The sequence below is a fragment of the Leptonotus elevatus genome, chromosome 11 (assembly GCF_054856555.1).
Source record: "Leptonotus elevatus isolate MCC_2025b chromosome 11, RoL_Lele_1.0, whole genome shotgun sequence".
NCBI classification, from domain to species: Eukaryota; Metazoa; Chordata; class Actinopteri; order Syngnathiformes; family Syngnathidae; genus Leptonotus; species Leptonotus elevatus.
The window spans coordinates 4319691-4347297 of record NC_141249.1 but is presented as its reverse complement, the minus strand read 5'-3'; the positions used below and the strand labels follow the sequence as shown (position 1 = coordinate 4347297).

The window sequence follows — 27607 nt, the reverse complement described above, 5'->3', positions numbered from 1 at the left end:
AATTTATTGATATTGTGACAAACTGAGAACTGTAGGGAATTGAATATTGTGTTGATGCATGAACATCATAATCATAGTCTCTGACGTGCAGAAATCCTCAACTGTTTTCTCTTTTTTTTCCACATCAAAAGGCACAGTCCTGCAGAGTTAATACAGCATGCATTAAAATGTTCATTTTAATGAACCTAGTAACAATCATCACTATCAAGTTTTGAACAAAATCATTCCCTGCATCAGATGCATTCACACTTGAAGCAAATAGAATGTTCAAAGAGAGCGAAACGATTAAACTCATAACAACGGAGCGCCAGCGGCAGTCGGCTGTCTATGACGCTTTTCCTTCCTTTCCCACCCAGTGAAAACGGAGTCACACTGCGACTTGGTCTGCTTGGTTTCAATCGATACAGGAGAGCTGTTAGCAAAGATTTTTTTAAACAACTTCTTTCAGGAAATTATTTTTGATTGGAACATTTCGCCGAGGTATGCGTAAAAAGGCGCAGCGTTCAGCTTACGACGCATGGCCACTGCTTTTGACGTACACGACTGGCAGCTCTTCTCAGTAATTAAAAGTCACGCTAGGGGACTATTTACAAACAGCCACCTGTTGTCAAAATTCAAACAGATGAAGATCGTGTGTCTGTGGTTGTTGTGCATCGTGGATCTGTCAGGTAAGAATGACAATTAAGGAACCCTTTTATATCTTAAACTTAACTATCGACGTATAGCTAATGCCAATTTATATATTGATTTATAGGTAACTTAAACCTATGGGCGAAAATTTAGAGTAAAATGTCGTAGTGAAGTTAAACGTTTCAGAAAATGGGTACGGATGTTTTGTTTAAGTCACGAGAAATCTGGAGCAAAATGTGAACCCTCTTGAGAGAAAAGAAGCTCATCCACGTTTCCTGGCATTGTTCTGTGGGTCCGTGGTTTAAGGAATGTTGGATAAACTGATATTGTTTCAGGATTGTTTAGTTAGTGTACAATGCAGGAGGTTTGTGAGAAATCCTTTGGTTTGCTAATATAATTTTTTGTTAAAATAATTTTTTATACAGGGTTAGGGTTATGTATTTTTATGTTATTTTATGTCATAAGTATTTTTGCATACTAGCACATTCTCTGACCATTTGCACAATAGGAATATAATGTAATATTATAACTGCATTAACGATTCTTCCTATGATGCAATACAGTTCTTCTATACCAATGCAAACTATATTTAAGAAAAGTAGTTTGAATTTACTTAATTTGAATGTATAGCCTACATCAGCTGCACATTAATACAATGTGGGGAACTGACCTATTTAATTATATTCAAGAAGAAGAAGAGGAAATCACTTTCCCCCATTTTAATCATGTGCAACTGATGTCGTACAACAACAATAATGAATATATTGTCAAATGGATCTCTGAATGTGTCAACAGAAACTGAAATGTATTATTTACAGTTCAGAATATTTAATACTGCTCTTGTATTTATTTTGTTATTTTGTACAAGTGGTTATTATCTTGTGGCTGGTATGGAAGACAGGTCACTCAGTAGGTAGGCACTAGGCATGTATAGGTGCACTATACATTCCATTAAAGGGGAAGTCAACCCCCAAATCTTTTTTTGACAATATGTTCTATGCAGCCCCACTAGTATAAATATGGTATTCTGTTTAATGTTGTGTTAGTGGAATATGAGTCAAGCAGCAAAATCCTGCCTTTTTTTTTTTTTATCCATCTCAGGGGGCAGCCATTTTGCCACTTGCTGTTGACTAAAGATGACATCAATGTTGCTCAGGTCTCAGGTAACAAACAATCACAGCGCAGCTTCAGAAAACAGGTGAGCTGTGATTGGTCGTTGCCTGAGCCCTGAGCAACTGTGATGTCATCTTCAGTCGACAGCAAGTGGCAAAATGGGCCCCCTGGGATGGATAAAAACTGCTGGATTTTGCTTCATAACTCATAATCAGAATGTCATGTTTAGACTAGTGAGGTTACATATAACATTTTATTGTCAAGAAATGTTTAAGGTTGACTTCCACTTTAAAAATTCAGGTGTAAACATTCACAGTACAGGTATTCATATCATGTACCTGTGTGTGTCATATAGAGGCAAATAGTGTGATAGAGAAATTGGGATGAGTGATCGACAGAGGAGAGAGTATTTTTTTGTGAAAAATATTATTCCCCCCCCCCCCCCCACACAAATAAATACGATAATTTCTTAAAGGAATGAACTTCTCGTGGAAAACAATGGTGGTGGTGATGGATATGTTTTCAGTCATCTTTAGAATATAACTTTTCTATATATTCTATTGCTTAAATAAAACAAAGTACAGTGCATGGATTAGCTATCATACTGTACATCTGATCACAACGATAACAGCCTTTAAGTGACCTAATATGCATGTTTCTGGAATGTGGGAGAAAGACGCTAGAAAAGAAGCTACAAAAGCTACAGCATGCAAATATACACATAGGCAGGGCTGGACTGGCCATCTGGCATTGGGCAGAGGCACGGTGGGCCGGCATGCTTTGGGGCCGATGCGGATTATTCTTTTGCTCCATTTTACCCAAAGAGACCTAGCCCATAATTTAGAGGCAGCAGCCCGTTGATCAATTTAAAAAATAGACAACAAACTGAAACAATCAACATCAGTAGTAGAGCTACGTGGTAGCCAGGGGTGGTCAGGAGTCGGGCTTGCTTGCCAGGGCCGATTTTTTGGCCAGTCCAGGCCTGCACACAGGAAGAGATTTAGACCCTCAGTCACTATGTTGCCTTTACAACAGAGGTGGGCAATCTCGGTCCTCGAGGGCCGGAGTCCTGCAGGTTTTGGAGGTTTCTCACTTCCAACACAAGCTGATTCCAATCAACATGATTGTTATCAGGCTTATGCAGAGCTTGCTGATGAGCTGATCATATATCAGCTGTGTTGGAGAAGGGCAACATGCAAAACCTGCAGGCCTCCGGTCCTCGATGCCCACCTCTGGTTTACAAGGATACATTTCCTCTAGAATTTGTAGAGCAATTGATCAAATATGTAAATATGTTGCTTACAGCAGAGTAGTGGATCGCTTTAACAATAAACTCATGTTTTACAGATGCTGTAATTGACTTAACAATGATATCCACAGCAGAGGTCATCCAAGTGAATCACTTCTCCATCTCATGTATTAACGGAGAGCGTAACCCTGCACACGTGGAACTGGATATTAAGAGAGACAACAAAATCCTCATCTTCCCAAAGATGCCAAACTTCAAACTGCATAAAGTGCGAAACAAGAAAATAGTGGCCAGAGAGTTCCGAGATCTGGATAACATTGGTATATTTTACTGTGAATCAGCTCAGGAAGTTCCTCCGCTTGAGACGGTCACAATGATCAACAACTTCGGCAGAGGTGCGCTCACTTTTTATCTTGATAGGATTGACTTTTGATTTCAGATTCATTTGTAAGAAACGACTGCATGTGTGATATTTACAGCAAATTTTGTCCCAACTCACCTGACAATGACTGCTAACAAAGGCGAAACAGTTCACCTCAGCATGGTACTCCTGAGTTCCCAAAAGAGGGACGTGACCTGGAAGTACAACGGTATGCCAGCTATTTTTATTATTATTATTTTTAAATTTTTTTTTTTTTTTTTTACAAGAAAAACCCATCCTGTTGCAGCATACATTGAAGTTTATGTCAATAACAATGTACTTTGTGTAGGAAATTACTATTACATGACTCACTGGAACGACATGGTCAACCGCACCGCTGTGTTGACAGTAGAGAATGCAGCTTTGGCCAATCAAGGCATCTACAGTGCCAGCTATGTGGGGGACAGTCCTCTTCAGGGGGCCTGGATGAGGCTCATTGTCAGAGGTTTGTCATATGCCGATCATATGTCCGCTGAAACAGAAGCCCACCCCATCATAAAGGATTTGAACACCTTGAGCACCAGATGTAGCAATACTTTTTTTGGCAGACAGATACTCATTCAACATACACTTTGCTCATGCATGTAATAGCAAGTGCATAAAATATATTTACAGCTATAATGCTCAATAAATCAGTAACGTGTGTTTCTGTGTCGACCTGGCAACTGTAAATTGCTTCTATTGTCTGTGGACATGCGACCTGAAGGTAATGTGCACAAAGACACAGATTGGAGTACAATTAATAATACTCTATAAATGTAGCGGCTTTGGAAGTTTGAATCTACCATGTCATACACAGCAAATCGGTCAGTGTTAAATTTCCAGTGTTCGATCAAATATGCAGTAAGCGGTGTTATTTTAACACGATAAAACACTGTCAAGTAAATTTCCTTGAGTGTTGGGGTGGTTGTTGGGTGTAACCTGAATAGCACTACCTTGACTGTTAAATTGACCGCACCCTCATTTTCGGTGAAGGAGAAACTTTCCAAATTTCCAACCCGCTGTCAACATTTCAATAGCAATACATCCACTGGTTGTTGTAGTTGTTGGGGTGGTGTGGATTTGTGGTAGAGTGGCCGTCTCCCGACCCTGAGATCGTGGGTTCGATCCCAGGTCAGTGTGAATATGTCAAAGTATATTTAAGCAAGATACTGAACCCAGTTGTTGCTCACGATGCGTCGTCAAATTGTAAAGTGAGTTGTGGCCCTTATAAGGAGGAAAAAAACACTATATAAATGAAGTACCTTTTACCAAAGTAAAGTGTAGTCTGAATTAAAATTTTAACACTGACACTAGTGTTAAAAATAAGTGTCGTTTGGCAAAATTTAATGTTTAACACTGACACTAGTGTAGAGTACTTTCAACAATACTCAGTGTTTACCAGTGTAGATTTTTAACACTACAGTGTTGGAGTAGCACTGGTTAAGTGTGAAAAGAAAAGTAACACTTGGAAAAGTGTCAGATTTGCACTTATTGTTATGGACACTGATAAACACTTTTCTAGTGTTAGATTTAACACTCTCAGTGTTAATCTAACACTGGCGATTTTGCTGTGTAGCTGTATGGCTCTGCTGTTGGTTGAGCAGATTATTGATTATGTACTAAAGGCCTAGATACACCAATCCAACGTCGGGAGTCAGACAGCGTTGGGCCGTTGGCACGCGCCGTCTGATCAGTGTCAGGAGGTTGGAGTTTGGTGGAGGACCCAAATGCAGGGAGCAAAAGCAGCCAGGCAAAGATGCAGTCAAAAGGATTTAATTAAGAAAAAGGCAAACAAGGTACTTGGCGAAAATAACAAAATCAACAATATCCGAAAACACAAGTCAAAGCAACTAACCAAACAGGAACACAGCTAAGCAAGGAAATGATGACGACGGGACATGGCATGGGTGTGACAGCGACAATGACTCAACAAGGACAGAAAGAAAGCAGGGAACTAAATACACATAGTAACGAGACAATTACTGCATCTGATCACTGTGATTGGCTGTTAGCTAGCGAATCAGCACACGGGGCAAGAAGAGGAAGTGACAAATGCGGACAAACAGTACTGATGGAAAGCCTGGACCATTTTTTGCCTTTAGGCCCGGTTGCCTTTAGGAATAATGACTACCGCCGCCAATAGTATGTAAGGGAATTACTTCTCGCGCATGCGCTAAAGGTACATAAGAGTCGAGGTCGGTACAGTGTGTATTTACGTAATTTCTCTATGCGACGTGCCGACGTCCGGGCCGGTATCACAGGGGTTAGGCGTCAGTCACATCTGGCCGACATCAGATTGGTGTATCTCGGCCTTAACGTGACGTTCGCACAATGAAATATGGCAGTGAATTGAGTTCATTGTGATTTGATTTTTGTTGCCAATATTGCTGGATTGCTGTTTTGTTTGTGCAGTTCTATACCACTTTTCACTATAAACACAACAATAAATGCATCTTTAACTTAATGCATTTTTTTCTCTTCGCAATACTCATAAGACTCTTTCTTGCATCATACATTGTACAAATGTAGGTACATTTGCAATGTTGCGTCTGTATATACAGTATTGTGAAGTTTCAGATCTGCAGTATGGATATTGTCCAATATTAAAAGTTGCTATTATTACAGTTGAGATTTAGTGAAACATAGAGGAAAGTTGATTTTGCTCGCATTGAATGAGGTGTAAAATCACTGCATGATACTGTCCACATGTTGTACTTTATTATTCTTAAGAGACATTAGTCAGACATTTCCAGCCGCCATCTGTTTCGCTTCAGGATTTCAGTTTTCTTGTAAATTCTCAATTCCTGTGTGCATTGTATGTCATTATTTGATTCAGTGAACATCTCATAATAATTCAGAAAAAGTGGGCCAAAATACAATACACTAGTTTATATACTTAAAGCCAGAATTAGATGCAGTTAGACAAATGGAAATCCAAACATTGTATTTGAATTTAGAAGGATGAAGTTTTGAAAGTTGTAATTTATGACAAAAAAAACTTTTTTGTAGCTTGCCCAAATAAGAAATGGGGTCCTGACTGTGACAAAGACTGCCCAGAATGCCTCAATGGTGGAGTGTGTCATGATTTGGATGGAGACTGTATCTGCCCTCCTGGATTCATGGGAACGCGTTGTGAGACAGGTTGGTACTCATGAAGCGATGGGGTGATAGTACAAAGTAGTAATACAAAGTTTGAAGTGATGGAATTTGAAATGTTAGCAAAAGAAACATACTACCGAGTTACATAAAGAAAATCTATTGCGCTGATCATTTTGGGGGAAGCCAGCAAGCACATAAAAGCCATATTTTGTATGATTGAATTCACCACAAGTGTGCGGTGATTGACTTGCACAACATTGTGTTTAACACTTTGAATAACTGCTGAATTACTGTTGATGAAGATGCCAGCACCAATCGCCACAGTGAATTGAAATAAGCCAGCTAAAAGGAAATGCAGAGTTGACAGGAGTTTTGTCGAAGGTGATATGGCATGACTCCTTCTTGTGACTGCCGCTCAAGTCAGCCCTTAGATCACTAAAAAGTTCCAACATTGCTTTGCTGAAATGTTTTTGTTTCTGCCATTTCAAACATGCGTTAACCTTTTGCATCTACCTTTCAGACACTATTTAAATACACAAAAGTAACCATAATAAGTCGCCCTAGGTTTGATAAATCACATTGCGCATGCTAAATAAAATATTTTTTCAATATCTTCGTCTCTGAGTGCGAAAATTGAACTGCACTTTTGGGTGTTTGGCAGATGTTATCCTGGTTCTGCCCAATTAGTAGATCTATTCTTAGATTTTTGCACACCTCAAAACTTTAGCAAATCTGGCCCCATTTGTTATCTGAGGATCTCTGACAAGGACTGCAGGGGTCAAAATATGCACCCCAAATATACTGAAATTAATCTCCTAGTAGTTTAAAAACACACACATGTATGCTTCTGTGATGGTTTGTAGCCTGCAGAGAAGGAATGTTTGGCCGAAACTGCCAAGAGTCATGCAGTTCAGAACTAGACTGCAAGGGGCTGCGGTTCTGCTTACCAGACCCTTATGGTTGTTCTTGTGGTACCGGCTGGCATGGGAACCGATGTGAGAAGGGTAAGCACATTTTAACTTGATCAGCGCTGAATAATGTGAATATAATTCAATAATGTACTGTGCTAGTTTCAGTTTTTACTACAATTATTGTATCCATATTTGGTTCTTTTTCATTGTCAGCATGCCATAATGACATGTATGGACCAGACTGCAGGCTAAGCTGTAGATGTCAGAACGGAGGCGTGTGCAATCGCTTTAGTGGGTGCCAATGTCCCACAGGATGGAGGGGACCAAACTGTGAAAAATCTGGTAAGTTTTACAGTATGTTGAGTCTGTCTCAATTGGTAGATTCTTAACAGTTAATATTATAAAATCAACAAAATGTATATATGTTGGCATGATCCTCCTTAATAGTCCTGCCAAATATGTTGAAATGCCATTTTTGTGTTTGTTTTTTGAGGATGTTTTTTTATAATACATGCAACAGGCACATTGCATTAATTAATTAATTAATTCATATATTGTATTGTGTGCGTGTGTGTGTGTGGTCTTGTTTTTGTTACATAGTGGGGCCAACATTTCGGGATTTCACAGAGTTGTGGGGCCCACCCGTCCATGTTGGGCCATTTTTCTGGGCCCCACAAGTTTAGACCTCTTTTTGAGGGTCAAAACTTAGTTTTAGAGTTTAGGTTTGAATTGGGTTATGGTTGAGGTTAGGGTAAGGAATGGGGGTAGGCATTCATTTTTCATGGTTTCATGGAAGGGGCTAGAAAATGCATTATGCAATGGCAAGTCAGTGCATGATTTTTTATGTTTATACATTTTTTTAAATGCAGGATGTCGTCCTTGACACAACCCATCCATTTGTTATGGCCTTGGTGCCTGCCGACAGTAGCTGGGTACTGGGTCATCTAGCATGTACTAGGCCAGTCCACTAGTGGGGCAAGCTATTGTTACAATTTAATCCATAAACAAAATGATAAATAAATAAAAAGTCCCCCCATTTCTGATTCTGAATTGACTGTTAAATTAATGATTAAACCATTAAGTAAATGATAAAAAAATGTGTTCTAATGTTTTTGTTCAAATTTGTTTTTTTTCATCTTCTTCTTTTTTTTCATCTTCTTCTTTTTTTTCTTCTTCTTCTACTTCTTCTTCTTCTTTTTCTTTAAATATACCTCTCTTCTCTCTCACCAGACCGGGCCCCAGAGATTTTGGACTTGGATAGTAATTTGGAGTGGAATCTCAATTCGAGTCCAAAGATCTATTGTTCAGCCACAGGCAATCCACTGCCCAGTCATAACAGCATTGAGCTCCGAAAGTTGGACAGCACCGTGCTCAAGGTAAGCCCAACAATTATCCCCCAGAAAGTCCAAAGCCAGTATGAAACTTGAAGTTCCCACATTGAATACCCTCAAATCGATCAAGCTTCTCTATGTAACCATTCCTCACATTTCCAAGAGAATCACTGTTGTACCTCAAAATTCAAACACCCGAAGGGATATGCGTTTCAGAAACTGCCACAAATTTTGGTGGCTGTTATGAGTGAGTTAAATTGGAAGACGTCAACATACCACTTGAGACCTCATTCCACCTAGCATTAGTTGGCACATTGAAAGCATTAATTGGCACATTTTGTTTTATATTTGTTTTTTTGTGGCTTTTTCTCACACTTCTGAAAAGGACTGAAAGAATAAAGGTGAAAAAGAAGAAAAATATAATGAATATTGTAAATTAGAGCAGCATCCAGGAACAACCTTGAGGTTCCACAGTCAAGCTTTTTAACAGCAGCATTGCCTATAATAAACATGTTTTATGTGTCTTCACCATTCATGCATATTACCCTCAGGCATCACACACTGTCATGGATTCTAATAAAAGTATAGCCATGTTTGAAATTCCACGTCTGAGTGCTGAACAAGGAGGATTATGGGAGTGCAGGGTGTCAACCAATGGTGGCCAGGACTCCCGTAAATTCAATCTTACCATTAAAGGTCTGTCTAAGGGAATAATCAGTAATCAAATAAAGGGGAAGAGAAGGACGTGACAGTACAGGTTTGATCTCATTCCTCTTCAGAACCACCAGTGCCCACCACTGCTCCCATACTGCTGGAAAAGAGGAGCAAGCAGCTGCTTGTGATGCCAATGGACTGTCACAAAGGAGACGGGCCCATTGTCTCCACGACACTCCTCTACAAGCCTGTAGAGAATGGAGATTCTTGGTCCTCCATTATCGGTAACGATATAATTCATTAGTTCTACTGCAAGTAATTATAAGTCAGAGTTTAGAGTACAACAGTACTTCATTGAGCTAGTCGTGAAATATAGTGTTATAATTACTTTGTACTTCAATCCAGTGTATAGTGACAAAGAGCCCATCACACTGATGAATTTAGAGCCTTCAACACGCTACCGTGTGCGGGTCCAGCTGACTCGCCCTGGCGCGGGAGGAGAAGGGGCTCCAGGTCCGGAGGCCATCATGGAGACTGATTGTCCTGGTAAGGCCCACAAACAGAAAGTGATCGACAATTTGACTTGAAATGTCAATACAGTTGTATTGTGCCTGGCTACGAATATAAAACAGGTTTAAACATGGGGCATCCTACTAGACATTTTACTGTTTTCCATTTAAATGTGCTTCAGAGATTCTGCTGTAACACACGGCGGCTGACCAGCCATGGATGGCACTGCTGGATAGCAAAAAAATAGAGAGCAAAAAATAGTCTGGTAGTCCACAGGTAACTCACTTTTTTAATAGGAAAAAAGTCGGCTTCTTGACGCTACCACGCGTCACGATCAAGTGTAGAATTCTGCATGCGACCGCTCAGGTCCAAAGCATAACATACACTGATGGCAAAATGAAAAAATGCTGCATAGGCATAACAAAAACAAAGAGGCGCCACCTTGTGGCACGGTTCCATACTACGGATCGTTACATCGTGCAGTCCAGAATATCAATGATTCCCAAACTGTTTCAAATGGATTTGTCTGTGCTGATAAAACTTAGAAATCTTGATCAATTGTCAGCGGAATGTGTGGAGGAAACTAGTGTCTGCTCAGTAACAAGTTGGCCAAGACGCTTGTCATCTTCACATGGATCACTGTGCACATGAAGTGCAGAGGATAAATGCAGCAGTCAAGTATTGTCTAGGCCTTGCCACCTATTTGTCTCTGAGCTCTTCGGGTGTTTTGTTTGATGCAATGACGTGTTTTGACTCTGGTGTGTTATGAGGACTTAAGTTTGAGAATAAAGCCACTAATGTGGTAACAAGAGTGATCCAGGTGAGAATACATTGGAATACACTGTGTCTAAGTGTACACCTAAGGAAAGAAAGAAACTTAATTGGGTGAAATGCACAAGGCCGTTAGCACCCATCAGTTCATCCTGTGTTCTCTGTCACTGCAGAGCCCACAGTTCAACCTGAGATTGACATCAGCTTGGTGGAAGGTCGCAATGTGACTGTGCGATGGCGACTGCCCAGCAACAGTGTCATTAATGTCGACACAGCCAGTAGCTTTTTAGTGCAGCTCTTCGGGCCGCCACCCCACAGTGAGAAACTCCTGGAGGAGACCACCCTGTTAAATGTTCTGTCCAAAAAGTTCTACAACATGGAGTATCAACAAGACTACACGGTGGTGGTGCGCCTCATCAACTGTGGCAGCCAGGGGCCTCGTTCCAAACCCTACCACATCCGCATCAACAGCCAGGGTAACTAGTCATTCAAATTAGGTTGGAAAGGAGCAAAGCTGCAATTAAATCTTTATCTTAATGTTGGGTATGATGTATTTACAAAAATAATGGCTGGAGAGGAGTTCCTTAGATTTTATTGAGCATGGTTGGTTCTTACTGGTTGCTTGCGGAGCCTCTCTACCCACAAACCCGGGGTGAGCTGAGGACACTTTAAGTAGTTGGATGCCCAACGTGTTTCCAGAATAACTGAGCCCCGCGAGATTTGTATTGAAGCAACATACTCTATTCAGTGGTGTCCAAACTCAGTCTTCGAAGGCCAAATTCCTGCAGGATTTGGATGTTTCCCTACTCCAACGCACCTGTTCTAATGAAAAGGATTGTTATCAGGCTTATGCAGAATATGCTGATGAGCTTCAGGTGTGTTGGAGAAGAGAAACATCCAAAACCTGTAGGACTCCCTCCCTTGGGACCGAGTTTGGACACCACTGCTCTATGTGGTTCATGTGCAATACTCAATCACTGTTAATGATCCTAACAAGTGTCACATGTTCTTGTCTCAGGTCCATCACCCCCACGTAACGTCCAGGCCCTGTCCATGTCCCTGTCAGCCATCCAGTTGAGGTGGCAGCCCCCCGAGGACGTTAATGGAGGCGTCATGAAATATGTTATTGAGTACCAGCCAGTCGGCCAGGGGAACCCACACATTTGGCTCGACACAGACGATGGGAACAAGACCACAAAAGATGTTACAGCGCTCAACGGCAGCACACTCTACCAGTTCAGAGTGAGGGCTTTTTCCAAGGTGCCAGGAGAGTGGAGCAAATTTGTTCAAGCCGTTACACATGGAGATGGTAAGTTGGTAAAATTCAATACAAAAATAACATCTTCAACGTAAAAATCATTTTGGTATAACATCTGGCATCTGGCTACTGAAGGCTTGAACTGTCAATGTGGAGTAAACAGTTTTAACTGGGCTATGTCATTCGAATTTACTGTAAAGTCAAGTGAACAAATTGGTAAAGTCGTTCAAACATATTGGTAAAACGTAGTATAAATGCTTAATACCAGAGGTGGGCCCATCAATGAATTTTGAGCGTCCGTCATTCGGCAATCATCAACCGTTGAAACACCCTTCTGTCATCGTCAATTCGTCAATATTTCAAGCTGAAACAAACTGTAATCGTAAATCCGTCAACATTATTTTAGCCAGGCTTCTGTCATCACTGAATTATAGCCGCTATTTATGAGTGCAGTCAGTCGTCACTCCGTCAATCGTTATTTTAAACACGCATCCATCATGCTAAATTACACTTTGTCACCACTATTTTCTGCTTGACATTGTTTATTATCCCACTATTCTTTTTGTCGCTAATGTTGCCACATATAGTATCTGCACGCGGTCATAACGACAGCGCACGGCCAACCACTGATCTGTATAGATTACTTGGATAGCCGATAGGCCAAGACTTTTGAAGCCGCCATATTACTACTCCTAAGAAACGTTTCTTGGCATACGATCCTATACGATCCGAGTCCTCGAGTTATGGCGGAGTTCCGTTCCTACGCTTGCGATGTAACCCAAATTTTGACTTAAATCAGATTTCACCGTTAACGTCGATATTTACATCAAAATATTTAGTACCGTAATTTTAAAAAACATATCTGCGCGACGCGTAAGGCACCGGAACCAATATCTCATGTTTCACACAGACATTCATTGCTGTTAAAACTTAGACACGGAAATGTGACGCGCTTGATGGTGAGCCGACTTGCTCGATGGACGACAGTTGCTGGAGGTAACAACACAACTTTAAATAACTTTAAAATGGCGTGATTACTGTGGGAAGTTAACAAAAAAAAAGGTGCTACGGACGAGGCACAGACGCCGTAAAGTCGAAACGACGTAGGTCGCATACGACGCAACTCGAGGACTCCCTGTTCATTTACAGTATTGAAGTATGCTTGAAGTATACTCAAAATTAGGAGAGTATACATCCAGTTTGCTGCTCTTGTACTTATTGGAAGTATACTGCACCAAGTAAATTTAAGTGTACTTGTAAGTATACTAAAACATATACTAAAAGTTTACATACTGTAGTATATACTTAAAAGGCACCAAAATTATAGGTTAGATTAATTTATAAAGGCCTTAAGATCATGTGGCTAGATAGCATAGAGGTAAGGGTCACTACATTTAGTACCAGTGTTCGCTGGTTTGATCCCTGTCAATTTATCACTGGGCTTTTTGCTGTAAACTAAACTGTGGACATAAGTTTACCACAAAGTATACTTTCAAGTATGTACTATATAGTATAGTATAGTATAGTATGTACTTTATAGTGTACTTAAATACACTATAAAGTATACTTGAAAATATGCTTATTAATATACTTAAGTATACTTTTAAGTATACTAAAAGGTTCCAATTTAGTCCCAAAGTTTACTCTTAGTACAAGAATAAGTACACTCAAAAAATAAACTTAGGTATACTTAAGTATACTCTATATTATGTACTTAAAGAATACTACTTTTTGGTAAGGGTACTTAGTAGAATTGGCATGATTAATGATGTTTTAAATTTGCATGAAACTTTTTCCCCCAAATTATATTTACATTTATGACTGAAATGTCTTCTAATTAGTAAATTAACATCTTAGCTGTTCACAATGGGTACTCCTGCAAGCCTCTGGCCAATAGTTTTCAGACTGGATTCGGGTTTGAATTTCCCGCGCTCTGTCTGCGGATGTGACGTAATGAAGTGAAGTATATGTGCTGCTTCATTTTTTGTCAGCAGGTGGCAATAGCGATTCAAAATGGAATATTCTACATTCAGCAGCTTTAAACATAAACAAGAGGACTTCAGACATTTTAAAACTTGTCTTAAATACATGTATAAATGATATGCTTAAAATTATGTCAACAGGAGAAAACTTGTATATTTTTAATAAAGAATTATACCTGTAATTCAACAAAAGATGTCTCTGCCAAATCAAATATTGGGGTCTAAGGAACTGAGCGATAAAAGAAAAAGGGGGTGTTCAAAGCAGCACATACAGTACTGTTCACTTTAAAAAAAATAGTGACCACCATGCCGGACCTTTCCGTCAATATTGACGGAATGCCCACCTCTGCTAAAAATATTTCATTTTCTGCCATAATGCCACGAGGTATTGACATGCACATATGCAATTGTGTCATTACTCCGTGGCATTATGGCAAAATACCCCATGTCATTATGGGAGATGTGTTTTAACCTGGAAATAGCCAGATTGATAATTATGATTCAGTCAAGGGAGTTCTCCACAATATCAATCTGGGACTGCTCCACTGTGATTTGCTCAGGAAAGGTGCAACATTCTGCACAAAACTTACACATATTTGGACGATGCACAAACTTGTGCAGGTCTACCAAACTTTAGTTTTGACCAATCACGACAACAGATATGAATGTTGTCGTCATCCACCCGTGTCGCCATGTTAGGTTTGTTTGTTTCGCACGGCTTCGGAACTTTCGTCACAGCACTGCAAAAACTAAAATCTTAAGTAAGATATAATTTCTTAAATTTAACCCAAATTTGCTTATTTTGATTTGACAAGTTATTTTTACTTAAAATGAAATTGCCAGGCAAGATCATTGTGCTTATTTTAAGATATTTATTACTTAATTAACTTATTTGATCAAGCAGTTTCGGCATTGAGTGTTTACAGCCAGTTTTAAGTACTGTGAGGATTAAAACAAGCATTTCCCACATTTTAAGATGATAACTAACCATCATCAAAAGCCCTGAACTGGGGTTTCATAAGTTTTCGTATTTTATGATTTTGCATAATCTAGTAATAAGTTAAATGGAACAAAATACAAGTATGAAAACTGATGAGTGCAATATGGTTCATTTCGTTATATATTTACCAAGATCATTATTCCTTGTTTCAGTACCAGCTCAGTGGTCTAGTGGTAGAGTGCCTACCCTCAGACTTGAAGGTTTTGAGTTAATTTCCTGGCTGGGTCATGACAAAGAAAATGGGACCTGTTACCTCCCTGGTTGACACTCAGACTAAGTTAGCCCAGCGTAAAAAAAATACTCATGCATTAAAAAAAAATAATAATCTATTTATTACAGCTTGAAAAAAGTCGACATTACTTGCTTTTAGTCTGAAAATACTATTTTCAAGACCACGGTGGTTGATATGGGCCTAGTACTATTTTCTTATTTTTTCTTACAGGTAAATTTAAGTAAAATGTTCTTGTTCTGTTGGCAGATAATTGTGCTTATTTAAAGTAATAATTTTCTTATTTTACTATATTGTTTCCTTAAAATTTCTACAGTCCTTTTTGCAGCTAGCTGCATATCCCGCCCCCAAACACAATGTTGCTTTGTGATTGGTCCGAACGGATCGGTGGAAATCAACGGGTTTGGAACAAGATAGATTCTCCGGAGTTTGTGAACTCACAAATATCGCGAAAATTCATCAAAGTTAAGATGTTTTTAGCATTTGGCCTAATTACCTTTGATTGACTTTACCAATATGTTCGAATGACTACTTCGCAGTACGTTTGAATAGCATGGCCCATTCAAAACCCTTTACTCCACATTGGCAGTTCCACACTTCTGTACAGTTCTACCCTACTGTAAACTATACCCACTATATTACATTGGTATTGGTATTGTTAATACCTATCTGTTGCATCCTGCTGAGCATTCAAATATGCAGACAAGATCAAATTTAAAGTAAAACTGTCTGATTGTCTAATGTTGTTGGAAGCACTTTCACTAACAAATGTCCAAAAGGTTTCTAAACTAAACATTTGAAGCAAAAATTCATATACACTACAGCATTTAAAGACTAATGTGGTTTAGAGCTTTTTGCTAAGTTATTATACTAACAAAGGGTGAGACACTTTCAAATCTAAGTTAACTAATCCAGTCAAGGGTACAAAAACATAATGCAGTTTTGTATTTTTATTTTTTAGCAAAATATGCTTACCTGTCAATTGAAAACCTCCTTCAATGCATTTATGGACAGTTTTGTGTTTTCCAAGTATTAGACTGGACCACCCACACGGGTTTCAGAGAGATCTACTCAGGATAGTATGACAAGCTCCATTTATCTCCTTTGCCTATAAGTCATCTGCTCCTTATTTTTTTTCCCTGTCTCTATGCTCTTCTCTTGTGCAAAAAAAAAAAAAAAGGCCTGGAAAGTTTAACACCGACCACCCAGGGTGTGGCTCGGAGACCTGCAGGGGACAACTACCAGCTGTTGGTGGCAGTGGTGATCTCTGTGGCGGTCACATGTACGGCCATCCTGCTGGCACTGCTTGTGTTTTTCTTAATCCGCAAAAATCAACTCAACCGTCGTCGCACATTCACCTACCAGTCTGGATCGGTAAGGAACTGATCATGTTTTGTTGTGTTTTGAATTTCAGAAAGTTAAGGCATTCTTAAATGCTGGTCTAATCTTATTTAACTCATACCACTTTGATATGTTTGCTCTGCTGACATCAACAGGGTGAGGAAACAATTCTGCAGTTTAACTCCGGAACTCTGACCCTAACCCGAAGGCCTAAGCCCATCCCAGAGCCCCTTACTTATCCCATCCTGGAATGGGAAGACATTAAATTTGAGGACGTCATCGGTGAGGGTAACTTTGGACAGGTGTGACAAAATTATATTTTCTTCCTAATTTACTTGTGTGACCACATATCTGAGCTAACAATAATGTCACAACTAGGTAATCAAAGCAATGATCAAGAAGGATGGCAACAAGATGAGCGCAGCCATAAAAATGCTGAAAGGTGACAATCAGTTAAACAAATACAAAGCTGTATTTCAAATGCAGATGAAGTTTGTTTTTGTGGCATTTATTTACTTCTCATCTCTCTGCAGAGTTTGCCTCAGAAAATGACCATCGAGACTTTGCAGGGGAGCTGGAAGTGCTGTGTAAACTAGGCCAGCATCCTAACATCATCAACTTGATTGGAGCTTGTGAGAACCGAGGTGAGGGCCTGACACCTAGTGGGCTTTTTTTAGTGGCCTCTGAAATGAATGTGTGGCAATGTTAGTGCGACATAAACATGGATGTGTTTATGTTTCATCACAATCAAGCGAAACCAGTTATAATGTGATTAACTGTTTATTCCTTTTGTTATTTGTTTCACCATGTATATTAATCACAGAAACATGTAGTGACACATGATAAACTTCCAAATCCACTGAAAGCATTGTAGATTATGAAGACTAATAAATAGGATCAGTTAAATATCTTTTTACAAGTTTTTTTTTCTGTTGTAACGTCATGTGCACATGAATTCCACCTTGACGGAAATTTTTTAATTTTTGGGGATCATTACATCATCCGTATATTTATCTTATTGTATAATGTTTCTTTGACCCCATTCTGATTGAGCTGAACATGCGAATCAGTTTCCCTACCACATCTTTTGCATATAATGCTTTGTTGTAAAATAAATAAATAGATAAAAAAATAAAAAAATGGCAGAATGGAGAGTAGCCTACAACCTTCAAATATATACATTCAATCCAACATGTTCTCAGTGACCCTTTAAACATCCGCCCCCTGTTGTTTAGCACAGCGAAACAAAATAACTTGGGAAATGGTGTTTGGGCTTTTTTGATCTTTCTGTACAGATCAACATTTGTTTATTCATTCAACTTCTTTGGTTTAAACTTATGACTTGTATGGGCTGAACCTGTATTGATTTAAACTTTGACTCATGCTACCTTGGTGACATGGCTCAGTGGTTGAGTGGGCGTCTCCCATCCGTAAGGTTGTGGGTTCAGCCTGTTGACCATGTCAGAATGTCCTTGAGCAAGACACTGAACCCCGATTTGCTCCCAATGGGATGGAATCTGGCAGCGCCCTGCATGGCAGCAGTCGGCCATTGGTGTGTGTGAATGTAATTTACCAATTACCTTGGCTCTATTGGGTCAAAAATCATTCTAAATGTCCAAAGAATGAAGGCGGGTGCAGCAAAGAACACCTTTATACCTCTTTAACAACTTTATTAATAGGAGTCTATTCTAAAATAAATTTGTTAGTTTTGACATAAAGGAGGACACTGCAAGATCTATTGCTAATTATTCACAAGAACATCTGCCTGGTCACTGGAGCTGGAGCCTATCCCATCTGACTTAGGATGAGAAACTGTTTATACCCTGGAATGGTCGCCAGTCAATCAGTGTGGAGACACATTTTCATTCAGATTTATGAGCACCATGCATGCAAGTTTTTACAATGTTAGAGGAAGCCTGAGTTACCTAGCAAAAACCCACACAAGCAACGTCGGAGCTGAGGTTTAAACCCAGACTTGCAAAGCAAATCCCCCGTCTTACTGCCCATTCGTGAAATACACAAACAACAAGCATAGGATGTCTTGATGACCTTCAGGAGTTCTGCTGGAAGCTGTCATCAGTTAAGAGAGTCTGGCTGAGCTCTTTGAAGCTTTCATGAATGACCTCAGATGCCATTTATTGTCACAAATAGTTAAAGGGGAAGTAAATTTTAAGCATTTCTTGACAATAATGTGTTATATGTGACCTCACAAGTCCAAACATGACATTCTGATTAATATTACATTTGTGGAATATGAGTTAAGCATTAAAATGCAGCAGTTTTCATCAATATCAGAAGGCGGCCATTTTGCCACTTGCTGTCGAGTGAAGATGACATCACAGTTGCTCAAGTCTCAGGTAACAGCCAATCACAGCTCAGCTTCAGAAAACAGGTGAGCTGTGATTGGTTGTTGCCTGAGCCCAGACCAACTGTGATGTCATCTTCAGTCGACAGCAAGCGGCAAAATGGCCGCCTTCTGATATTGATGAAAACTGCTGGTTAAAAATCCAGCCATTTTTAGTCCATCTCAGAGGGCGGCCATTTTGCCACTTGCTGTCGAGTGAAGATGACATCACAGTTGCTCAAGTCTCAGGTAACAGCCATTCACAGTTCAGCTTCAGAAAACAGGTGAACTGTGATTGGTCGTTGCCTGAGCCCTGAGCAACTGTGATGTCATCTTCAGTCGACAGCAAGTGGCAAAATGGGCCCCCTGGGATGGATAAAAACTGCTGGATTTTGCTTCATAACTCATATTCCACAAAGATAATATTAATCAGAATGTCATGTTTAGACTAGTGAGGTTACATATAACATTTTATTGTCAAGAAATGTTTAAGGTTGACTTCCACTTTAAAAATTTAGGTGTAAACATTCACAGTACAGGTATTCATATCATGTACCTGTGTGTGTCATATATAGACAAATAGTGTGATAGAGAGATTGGGGTGAGTGATCGACAGAGGAGAGAGTATTTTTTTATGAAAAATATTAATTAAAAACAAAAAAAAAACAGGTGAGCTGTGATTGGTTGTTGCCTGAGCCCTGAGCAACTGTGATGTCATCTTCAGTCGACAGCAAGCGGCAAAATGAGATGGACTAAAAATGGCTGGATTTTGCTGCTTAACTCATATTCCACTAATGCAATATTAACCAGAATACCGTATTTAGACTAGTGGGGCTGCATAGAACATATTAATGTCAAGAAATGTTTGGGAGGTTAACTTCCCCTATAAGGCTATCTTTACCAGAGTTTAGCAATGATCTGATTTGGATTGTCGGTTAATTTGTTGAACGCATGTTCACGCTTGTCTCCCTGCTATTTTACTGAAGAGAATCTTTATATCTGTCCCAGGTTACCTGTATATCGCCATAGAATATGCTCCCTATGGTAACCTTCTAGACTTCTTGCGAAAGAGTCGTGTCTTGGAGACTGACCCTGCTTTTGCCAAGGAGCATGGCACAGCCTCAACGCTGACATCCCAACAGTTACTGCAGTTTGCTGTTGATGTGGCGACTGGGATGCATTACCTCAGCGACAAACAGGTAAGACAGCGAGTGTGAGGAAGTTGATCACAATGCGTGTATAGACTTTTTTGAAGGTATTTGGGTCATTCCAGAACTGGATCTGAATGCAGCTCTTCAAAAAACAGCACAAGTCCTAATTAACTGTGTGCTCATAATCAATACATTCTGCTGCCAATGTTCCCTGTAGTAACTTCTTCTCTACTCATTTAAAATCAGTTCATTCACAGAGATTTGGCTGCCAGAAATGTTCTTGTTGGTGACAATCTTGTGGCAAAGATCGCAGACTTTGGTCTGTCCCGTGGTGAGGAGGTCTATGTTAAGAAGACAATGGTAAGTTTTGCATGAAAGATGACTTGATTCGAATTTGACTTACGTTTTTTATTTATCAAGTTTTCTTATTAGCATAATCATGTGTCTGCAACAAGTGTGGAGATACTGTAGATAGATCAACTTTGAAGTTCTCAGAAAATTTATTAATAGATTAGTAGTTAATTGTATTTTTGATATGTGAGGACACCATTTACATCATCAACCTTTAAGCATCATCATGATATTGTGTCGCATTCAGGGTCGATTGCCTGTTCGCTGGATGGCCATTGAGTCTCTGAACTACAGTGTGTACACAACCAAAAGTGATGTGTAAGTAACAATTACAGCTTCCAACAATAGAAACAAGAAAGGAAAAGCAAGCTTCCGTGTTAACATGGGTAACTAGCAGTGTTGGGAATAACGCCGTTGAAACTATCGGTGTTAGGCAGCAGCATTTTTAAAATTATTATTAACGGAGCAATCTAACTAATTATTGTTCTCGTATTTGAAACGCTGTTTTCATTATTGTACATTGAATGCGTTGCGTTACAAATGACTTATTAGTTTGGGTCAACTACTGCATAATCGTAACGCACTCTGGCGCCACAAAAAGGCTGCTGGTTGGGGAGAGCTCCGTTGTCTGTACCAGATCAGAGATTTGTAAGTCTGTGTATCAGGTATGATCGGCCTTCAAGATTTCATCTGGATCCTGTGCGCCTTCCAATGATGTCGCATTACGACAGCTCCAATTGATGATTCATGATTCATTTTTCTCCATATAAAATACAGTTACATTTTTATGATTGTTTAAAACAGATATGTTAATGTTTTTGAATGAAAAAAGGAAGGAGACGTACACAGGGTGTTAATGTCATTTCTCCTTCGATCCTGTAGCATGACATCATCAGCAGGCGCCAATATTCATGATTGGCAGTCATGGTAGCCAATCGGAGCTTGTTTATTTACACAAACCAGGATAAACCTCATTTTGTCAGTTTATGTGCAATAAATACTGAAGTTTATGCAGAATTACCTGGTCAATCTACTTATTTTAAATGTCCTTTGAAAACTGCAAAAAAAAATAAACAAATATATCTATCTATCTATATATATATATATATATATATATATATATATATATATATATATATATATATATATATATATATATATATATATATATAAGCATTTTTTTCAAGTAATGAAAATAGTTATTTTGCCCGGTAACTAATTACTTTTATAAAATAACCTTCCCAACACTAGTAACTAGTATTTAGTGCAGCCATTAGGAAAAGCCAAAAACAATTCCGTAAAGTTCATATGGTGGCACCAAAAAAATTCACTCTCTCGTAAGCTTTCAACTCTGCCTACCACAGAAAACGGCTGTCAAGACCGAACAACAAATCATCCCACTGCCGCTGGCGGGATGATAGTAGTGTGTTAAGTGTGATAAGCACCACCAGGAAGTCTTGGGTATAATTTAGCAGACGTTGGTACGTCAACTGGAAACTATTTATATGCACTGAAAAACAAGTTGGAAGAAGGGCAAAAGCTCCCTGTAGAGTCACAGCGATTTGTGAACATTAGCATTATTTGAATAAATAAACACAGAGAAACAACTAACAAAAATATGGATTTAAAGATGTAATAAGACCAAGTAGATGCAATATGACAACAATGCTAATCCAATCAGATTTTACACTGTATAAAACAAGAATTGTACACGAAGAGTTAAAAACAATAAATCAAACACATGAAAACACTAAACACCATAAAACGTTAAAACAATTCGGAGTGTCATGCTGAGTCATAAGACATAGATTGAAAAGTTTTAAAAATGGACATAGAGGACGCTTGCCTAACTTTCAACGGAACTGTCAACGGAACAGTCTTGATCCCCTCTGATTCTCCGCTTAGTCCTTGGTACTTCCAGTAGTGTCTGGTCACCAGGCAGTTGCGTAGGGGTGGAGGAGGTTAGCAATGTAAGGTAGGACAACAGCATTTAAACATTTGAAAGCAAACAAAATCATCTTAAAATGAATTCCAAAATGTACAGGGAGCCAGAGCAGGGAGGTTTGAGTTAGGAAGCGAGAAGCAGCATTTTGGACAGTAATCCAGCCGGGATGTAACAATGGCATGGATTACTGTGTCGTTGAGAAAGGATATGTTTTAACTCAGCCTAAATTGAAAATGATGGAATTAACAACAGCAGTAATTTGCTGGTCCGATTTAAAATCGCTATCTAATTTTTAAAACCAAATTTCAAGGCTGCTTTAGAAAAGGCGCCAGGTGCCCAAAGTCAACAGGGTGGGATGAACAATGGGACCAAGCACCATAAATTCAGTTTTCTTTTCATTGAAATGCATTGCTATCCAAGCCTTGATTTCCTCCAGACTAGACAGTAGAAGGAAATAGAATGGGTTTTTTTTAAGACGGAATCCAGCTGCTGCAAATACAACAAAAACAAAAGTGGCCCCAAAATTGCTCCCTGTGGAACACCATATGACAGTGGGGCAGAGCAGGATTCAGATCAACCAAGGCTAACACAAAAGTTGTGTCTGCCAATTAGGATCTATACCTCCAGACTCAGAGTCGACTAACAGTTCCATTGTCTTTGTTCTCAGGTGGTCTTTTGGAATTCTTCTTTGGGAAATTGTAAGCCTCGGTAAGTAAACTCAGTCTTACTTGAATCATAATTGTCCACTTCAATTACAGCCTTTTATATTATCTGTGGGTTCAAAACATTTTCATGATAGCTTTTGTGTATGTGTGTCAGGTGGCACGCCATACTGTGGTATGACATGTGCTGAGCTTTATGAAAAACTACCACAAGGCTACAGGATGGAGAAGCCCAAGAATTGTGACGATGAAGTGTAAGTCTTGTTTTCCGTCTTTATTCAGTCCGTTATTCTCATCATATGAGTCAACTTGATCTGTCCATCTCCAGGTATGAGCTCATGAAACAGTGCTGGAGGGATCGGCCATATGAAAGACCCCCTTTCTCGCAAGTCTCGGTGCAGCTCAACAGAATGCAAGAGGCCAGGAAGGTAAAGAAGAAGCTCAGTCTCATTTGTGGTTATTTTACTTGACACGCCCACTATCAAAAATTATATCTAGGTTGTTATATTTGCTTGAAAATTAAACAGACAAAAGAGGAGTTTTGATTAAAAAAAAATTTTTTAAACATGCATATATTTTTTCTAGGCCTATGTGAACATGGCGCTTTTCGAGAACTTTACTTACGCTGGAATAGACGCTACTGCGGAGGAGGCCTGACTACCAGCCCCCGCAGGCCCTGGCATGCCACGTCACCTCAAGAGGAAGCCCAAAAGACTGTCACCTCGTTACTGCCACCTCCCCGCTGCTCACCGCAGAGACAGGAGGACCAGACGCTCTCTCAAAACCACCCAGTTGTAGATGGAGGACTGTGAAAGGACACTGTACGAAGGTATCTGAGGCATTGGCAGATGTGGAGCGTGGCCTCGGATGGAGGCAATCACTTTTTGAGAAGAGTCAACTTATCAGGGCTTCTTGTTGTTGGAGACCTTACACTTTTGATGAGTGTCAAAAGTTGTGGAGTTATGTGGCTTGCTGTTTCACCACAGGGTCTGTGGGGTGCTCATGCTGGACGTTATTTGCTCTCTGTTCTTCCAAAGCAACAGACAGGGAGTGAATCACTTTCATTTAAATTCTCAGACTGTTGGAAACACTTACAATGTAGCACTTAACACCAGCTATTACAGATTTTTTATTTGACACTCGGGCCGAATCCACTAAAGGATTGCACACAAATAGCACCGGTGCTATTTGCATGTATTTAACTCATTCACTCCCGGTCATTTTCACTGAAGCAACCCCCTTCGCTCCCGGCTGTTTTACTGGATTTTGCAAGGTCCACAGAATATTGTGTTCTATTGCTATGAAAACATAGAACCTACCAAATGAAACATTAGAGTATCTTCTTTCATCAGGAAAAAAATAATATTTCTATCTGTTTCTGTTTTGCAGCAATTAGCATTAGAATATAGCTAAGTTTCATCATTATTCACAAACCTGTTGAAAACACTGGGGAAAAGAGCTTGTTGCAACATGAAACTGGCTGATCTCTTATACTCTGCTGCTAACTGCTAGCCCTTTTGTTTTTTGTAATAACCATTGCTTTAAGTGTTCCCTTCATGGCAGAAGCTGTATCAAAGCCTCCTGTATGCTCTAGCATTAAAAACAATAATAAAATCAAATAAAAGCAAACAAACATGTAAATACGTTTTTGGGAGTGTAGGACAAAGTATTAAAAAAACTTATTTATACATTTTTGGGTTTGCATGAGTTAAATGAGGTCATATGCATATATTTGATGGAAAATTTGCCCACCTGTATACAAATGAGCGTCATTGGTAAACAACATCAAATTCACTAACAACATCACTAATTGCGCCGCACAGTTTCAGTGAGGCAAATAATGTCTCTAGAAATCTTGTGTAAAATTGGCGCTCCTCTGTGGAAGCCTCTCTGATTGCCCGAGCTATGTGATGGAACGCTCCGACAAAAACAGTACAAGACATGCTGTCTGATAAACAACTCATCTCTACGTCAGCCCACATTAATCTCTCAAAAGACCAAAATTAATGCACCAATATTTTGGATTTTATGGACACCAAATGAATGAAGAGAATGGCACAGTTTTCCTCTCCGTAGGCGCTCACTACATCTTAATCTCCCTTACGCTTATGTCCATAAACTCCTAGATACTGAGGTGATCGGTTTGATTTTTAGTATTAAGACGTCCATGAGAAGTTCAGCTTTCTAACCGTCTCTTTTACACTGTTAATCTCATTTTTCTATTGACCGAAGGAGTCTTTTTCTGATATTGTTCTACTACGGTGTCCTTGGCATTTATACTTTGCCATGTGTGACAGTTCAATCCTTGTGGATTCAGCCCTCTGTGCTTTATCACTGCCATGTGAACTACTGTACAGTATGCTGTATGTATATATTATAGTATTTTGTTATCAAAGCCTCCTTTAGCCTGAATGTAATTAACACAAATGCACTTATGGTTGTTTGAATGTTAAGGGTTACAACAACATGGGTATTTTTGAAACATTTATTTTCCTGTGCGTTTTTTGTATTTTGTTCACCTACAAACTGTAATATAGATCACTGTTTGGAACCCAACACTGTTTACTACAACTATTTTTGTGTTTGTGTGTGTTTTTTTTTATCCGTTTTTGTTGTTGTTATTGTTGTTGTCATTTACATACTGTACCTTTTTACCTATGCCAATAGTGTATCCTTGTTTTGCTTTTCTTTTGTTTTTATTCTTTTTCATTTGTAATGGAATGTAAATGTATATTCAAGGGTGATATTCAGGAGTAACTGCATTTAGCAATTAGTCCATGTATGCGTGAGTAACATTTTCCTTGATTTGTCAATGTTTTATAATAGCTTACCTACACGTTTTACTTTCTTCAGGCCTCACAGTTGTTGAGATCAAAACGTTTTGATTTGGCAAAGAGAAACAATTTGTGCATGTGTGGCTAACCATAAGTTAATTTAAGAACCACAGACAGATGTGTGACCCTTTCAGAGTTGACATACAACTTTTATGTAATCCATTAAGACAAACAGTATGTACAAATCATAGTTTCTCACTGTAAAAATTAATCAGTGAATCATTGATTACATTCTTGCCTTCAAATTTTGTGACATACAATTTTTATGTACATCCTGTTTACTCTCTTGATATGTATGCAATTTACACGTGTGTGCAAGAATGTCCTTCAGTGGGTATACTTTCATTTATGTCACTGAATAAAACTTTGGATTTGTAAACTACAGTTATTCTTAATTATTTTGTTACGAAAGTCTTCTATAGTGGGTTATTCTACAAAAAAATGGTGGCTTTCTCTTGTCCCTGCATTATTCACCGGGGGGCACACACAAAAGTTTAGGAAAATGACACAAAATACACTTTATGTTGTAACAGAAGTGTTAACCATAAATATGTCAATTTTACTGCACATATTTTAAAATATAATGTGAAGAGCGTGGCTACTGCCATGAATTCAGAGTCTGAAAGCTAAAGGCTTTGTCTTCTGCTAGTTTTTTTTTTTTTTTACATTTTTGCAACTGAATAGAAAAGCGCATTGAATCTCAAATGTATGATCATCAAACTCAAGTTGTTTTAATCTTGTATGAACTTAATTTCCACAGTAAAATTACTAAAAATGAGCATTACAGCAACTCATGTCGAGGGTCCAAACACTTATCTCCCCTGTTACCAACATGATGTGTCATTGGGTTTCCTTTCTCCATAAACAAACTACAGTGTCGGAAATGTCTGTCAAACATAGCCTTCCTGATGGCTTCCGCAAAGACCACTGCTCAAATATAGGACAAAAACAAGGTATTTGTATCTAGTCTGTGAGATATTACCTTAAAGTAGCAACATTATTCATGGATGTCCAAGCATGTCTACATTTATAGTTGATTTTAGCCAAGCCTAAACATGAAGTCAGTGCTATAATGAAATAGCTTGAATCTAAGACGGTGTGTTAGAAGGACCCAGTCAAAGTCCAGACCTAAATCCCATTGAGCATTTGTGGCAAGACTTGAAAATTGAGGTTCAGAGATGCTGGGTGAGCTTGAGCTACTTTGCAGAGACGAATGAGCAAAGTTCCAGTTTCGAGATGTGCAAAGCTGGTAGAGAAATACCCCAAAAGATTTGCAATATGTGCTTTTCAAAGCACTGCATCAACAACACCAAGATTTAGTCAGATGAAATGTGATACTGCAAAAAGTGAACTGTAATAAGAAGTACGACTGTCATTCGGTTCCATTCATCCATCTTTTCATTTTCAATACTGCTTGTCCTTATTTGGATCACGGGTAGGCAGGAGCCTATCCTATCACAGCTGGACTGGTCACCACTGATCATCTTGACTTTGGGCAATTTCAATTATCTTAACATGCATGTTTTGGGTTTGTAGGAGGAAGTCTGAGTATGCACAGATATCACACGCAAGTATTGAGAGAATAAGCTCTACACAGAAAGGCCAAAGTCCTGATTCAAACCCAGAACCTTAGAATTGTGAGGCAAATGTGTCAGCCACAAGACTAACACATCAAGCTTCCCCGATTTCAATTATATTGCAGCAAATTACAAGCCTAAAAAGTAAGTTATGAACCGTGCATAAGTCATGACCCTTCCACATGTATTCCCAAAATGTGGCCTGAGTGTTTAACCCACCGCAAAGGTAAACACAGCAAGCACAGAAAATGTGTGACACATG

At 39.1% G+C, this 27607-nt stretch overlaps 1 protein-coding gene across 2 annotated transcripts; it reads left to right on the top strand.

The window, feature by feature from the left end:
• The first annotated feature begins 377 nt into the window (after window positions 1-377).
• On the top strand, window positions 378-26150 carry tie1 (tyrosine kinase with immunoglobulin-like and EGF-like domains 1). Of its 2 annotated transcripts, XM_086090020.1 has the most exons (24): window positions 378-668; window positions 3091-3387; window positions 3472-3582; window positions 3703-3858; window positions 6405-6536; window positions 7358-7498; window positions 7619-7747; window positions 8636-8781; window positions 9288-9432; window positions 9516-9674; window positions 9796-9936; window positions 10845-11147; window positions 11690-11980; window positions 16321-16514; window positions 16637-16783; window positions 16860-16923; window positions 17015-17125; window positions 19834-20024; window positions 20223-20336; window positions 20575-20645; window positions 22940-22980; window positions 23092-23188; window positions 23263-23362; window positions 23520-26150. In XM_086090020.1, exons 1-24 carry the CDS (start codon window positions 518-520, stop codon window positions 23589-23591), a joined length of 3504 nt encoding a protein of 1167 aa, XP_085946146.1. In that variant the 5' UTR covers window positions 378-517; the 3' UTR covers window positions 23592-26150. The 2 variants fall into 2 exon arrangements, with proteins under 2 accessions (XP_085946146.1, XP_085946147.1); XM_086090021.1 differs by lacking the exon at window positions 10845-11147.
• The last annotated feature ends 1457 nt before the right edge of the window (window positions 26151-27607 follow it).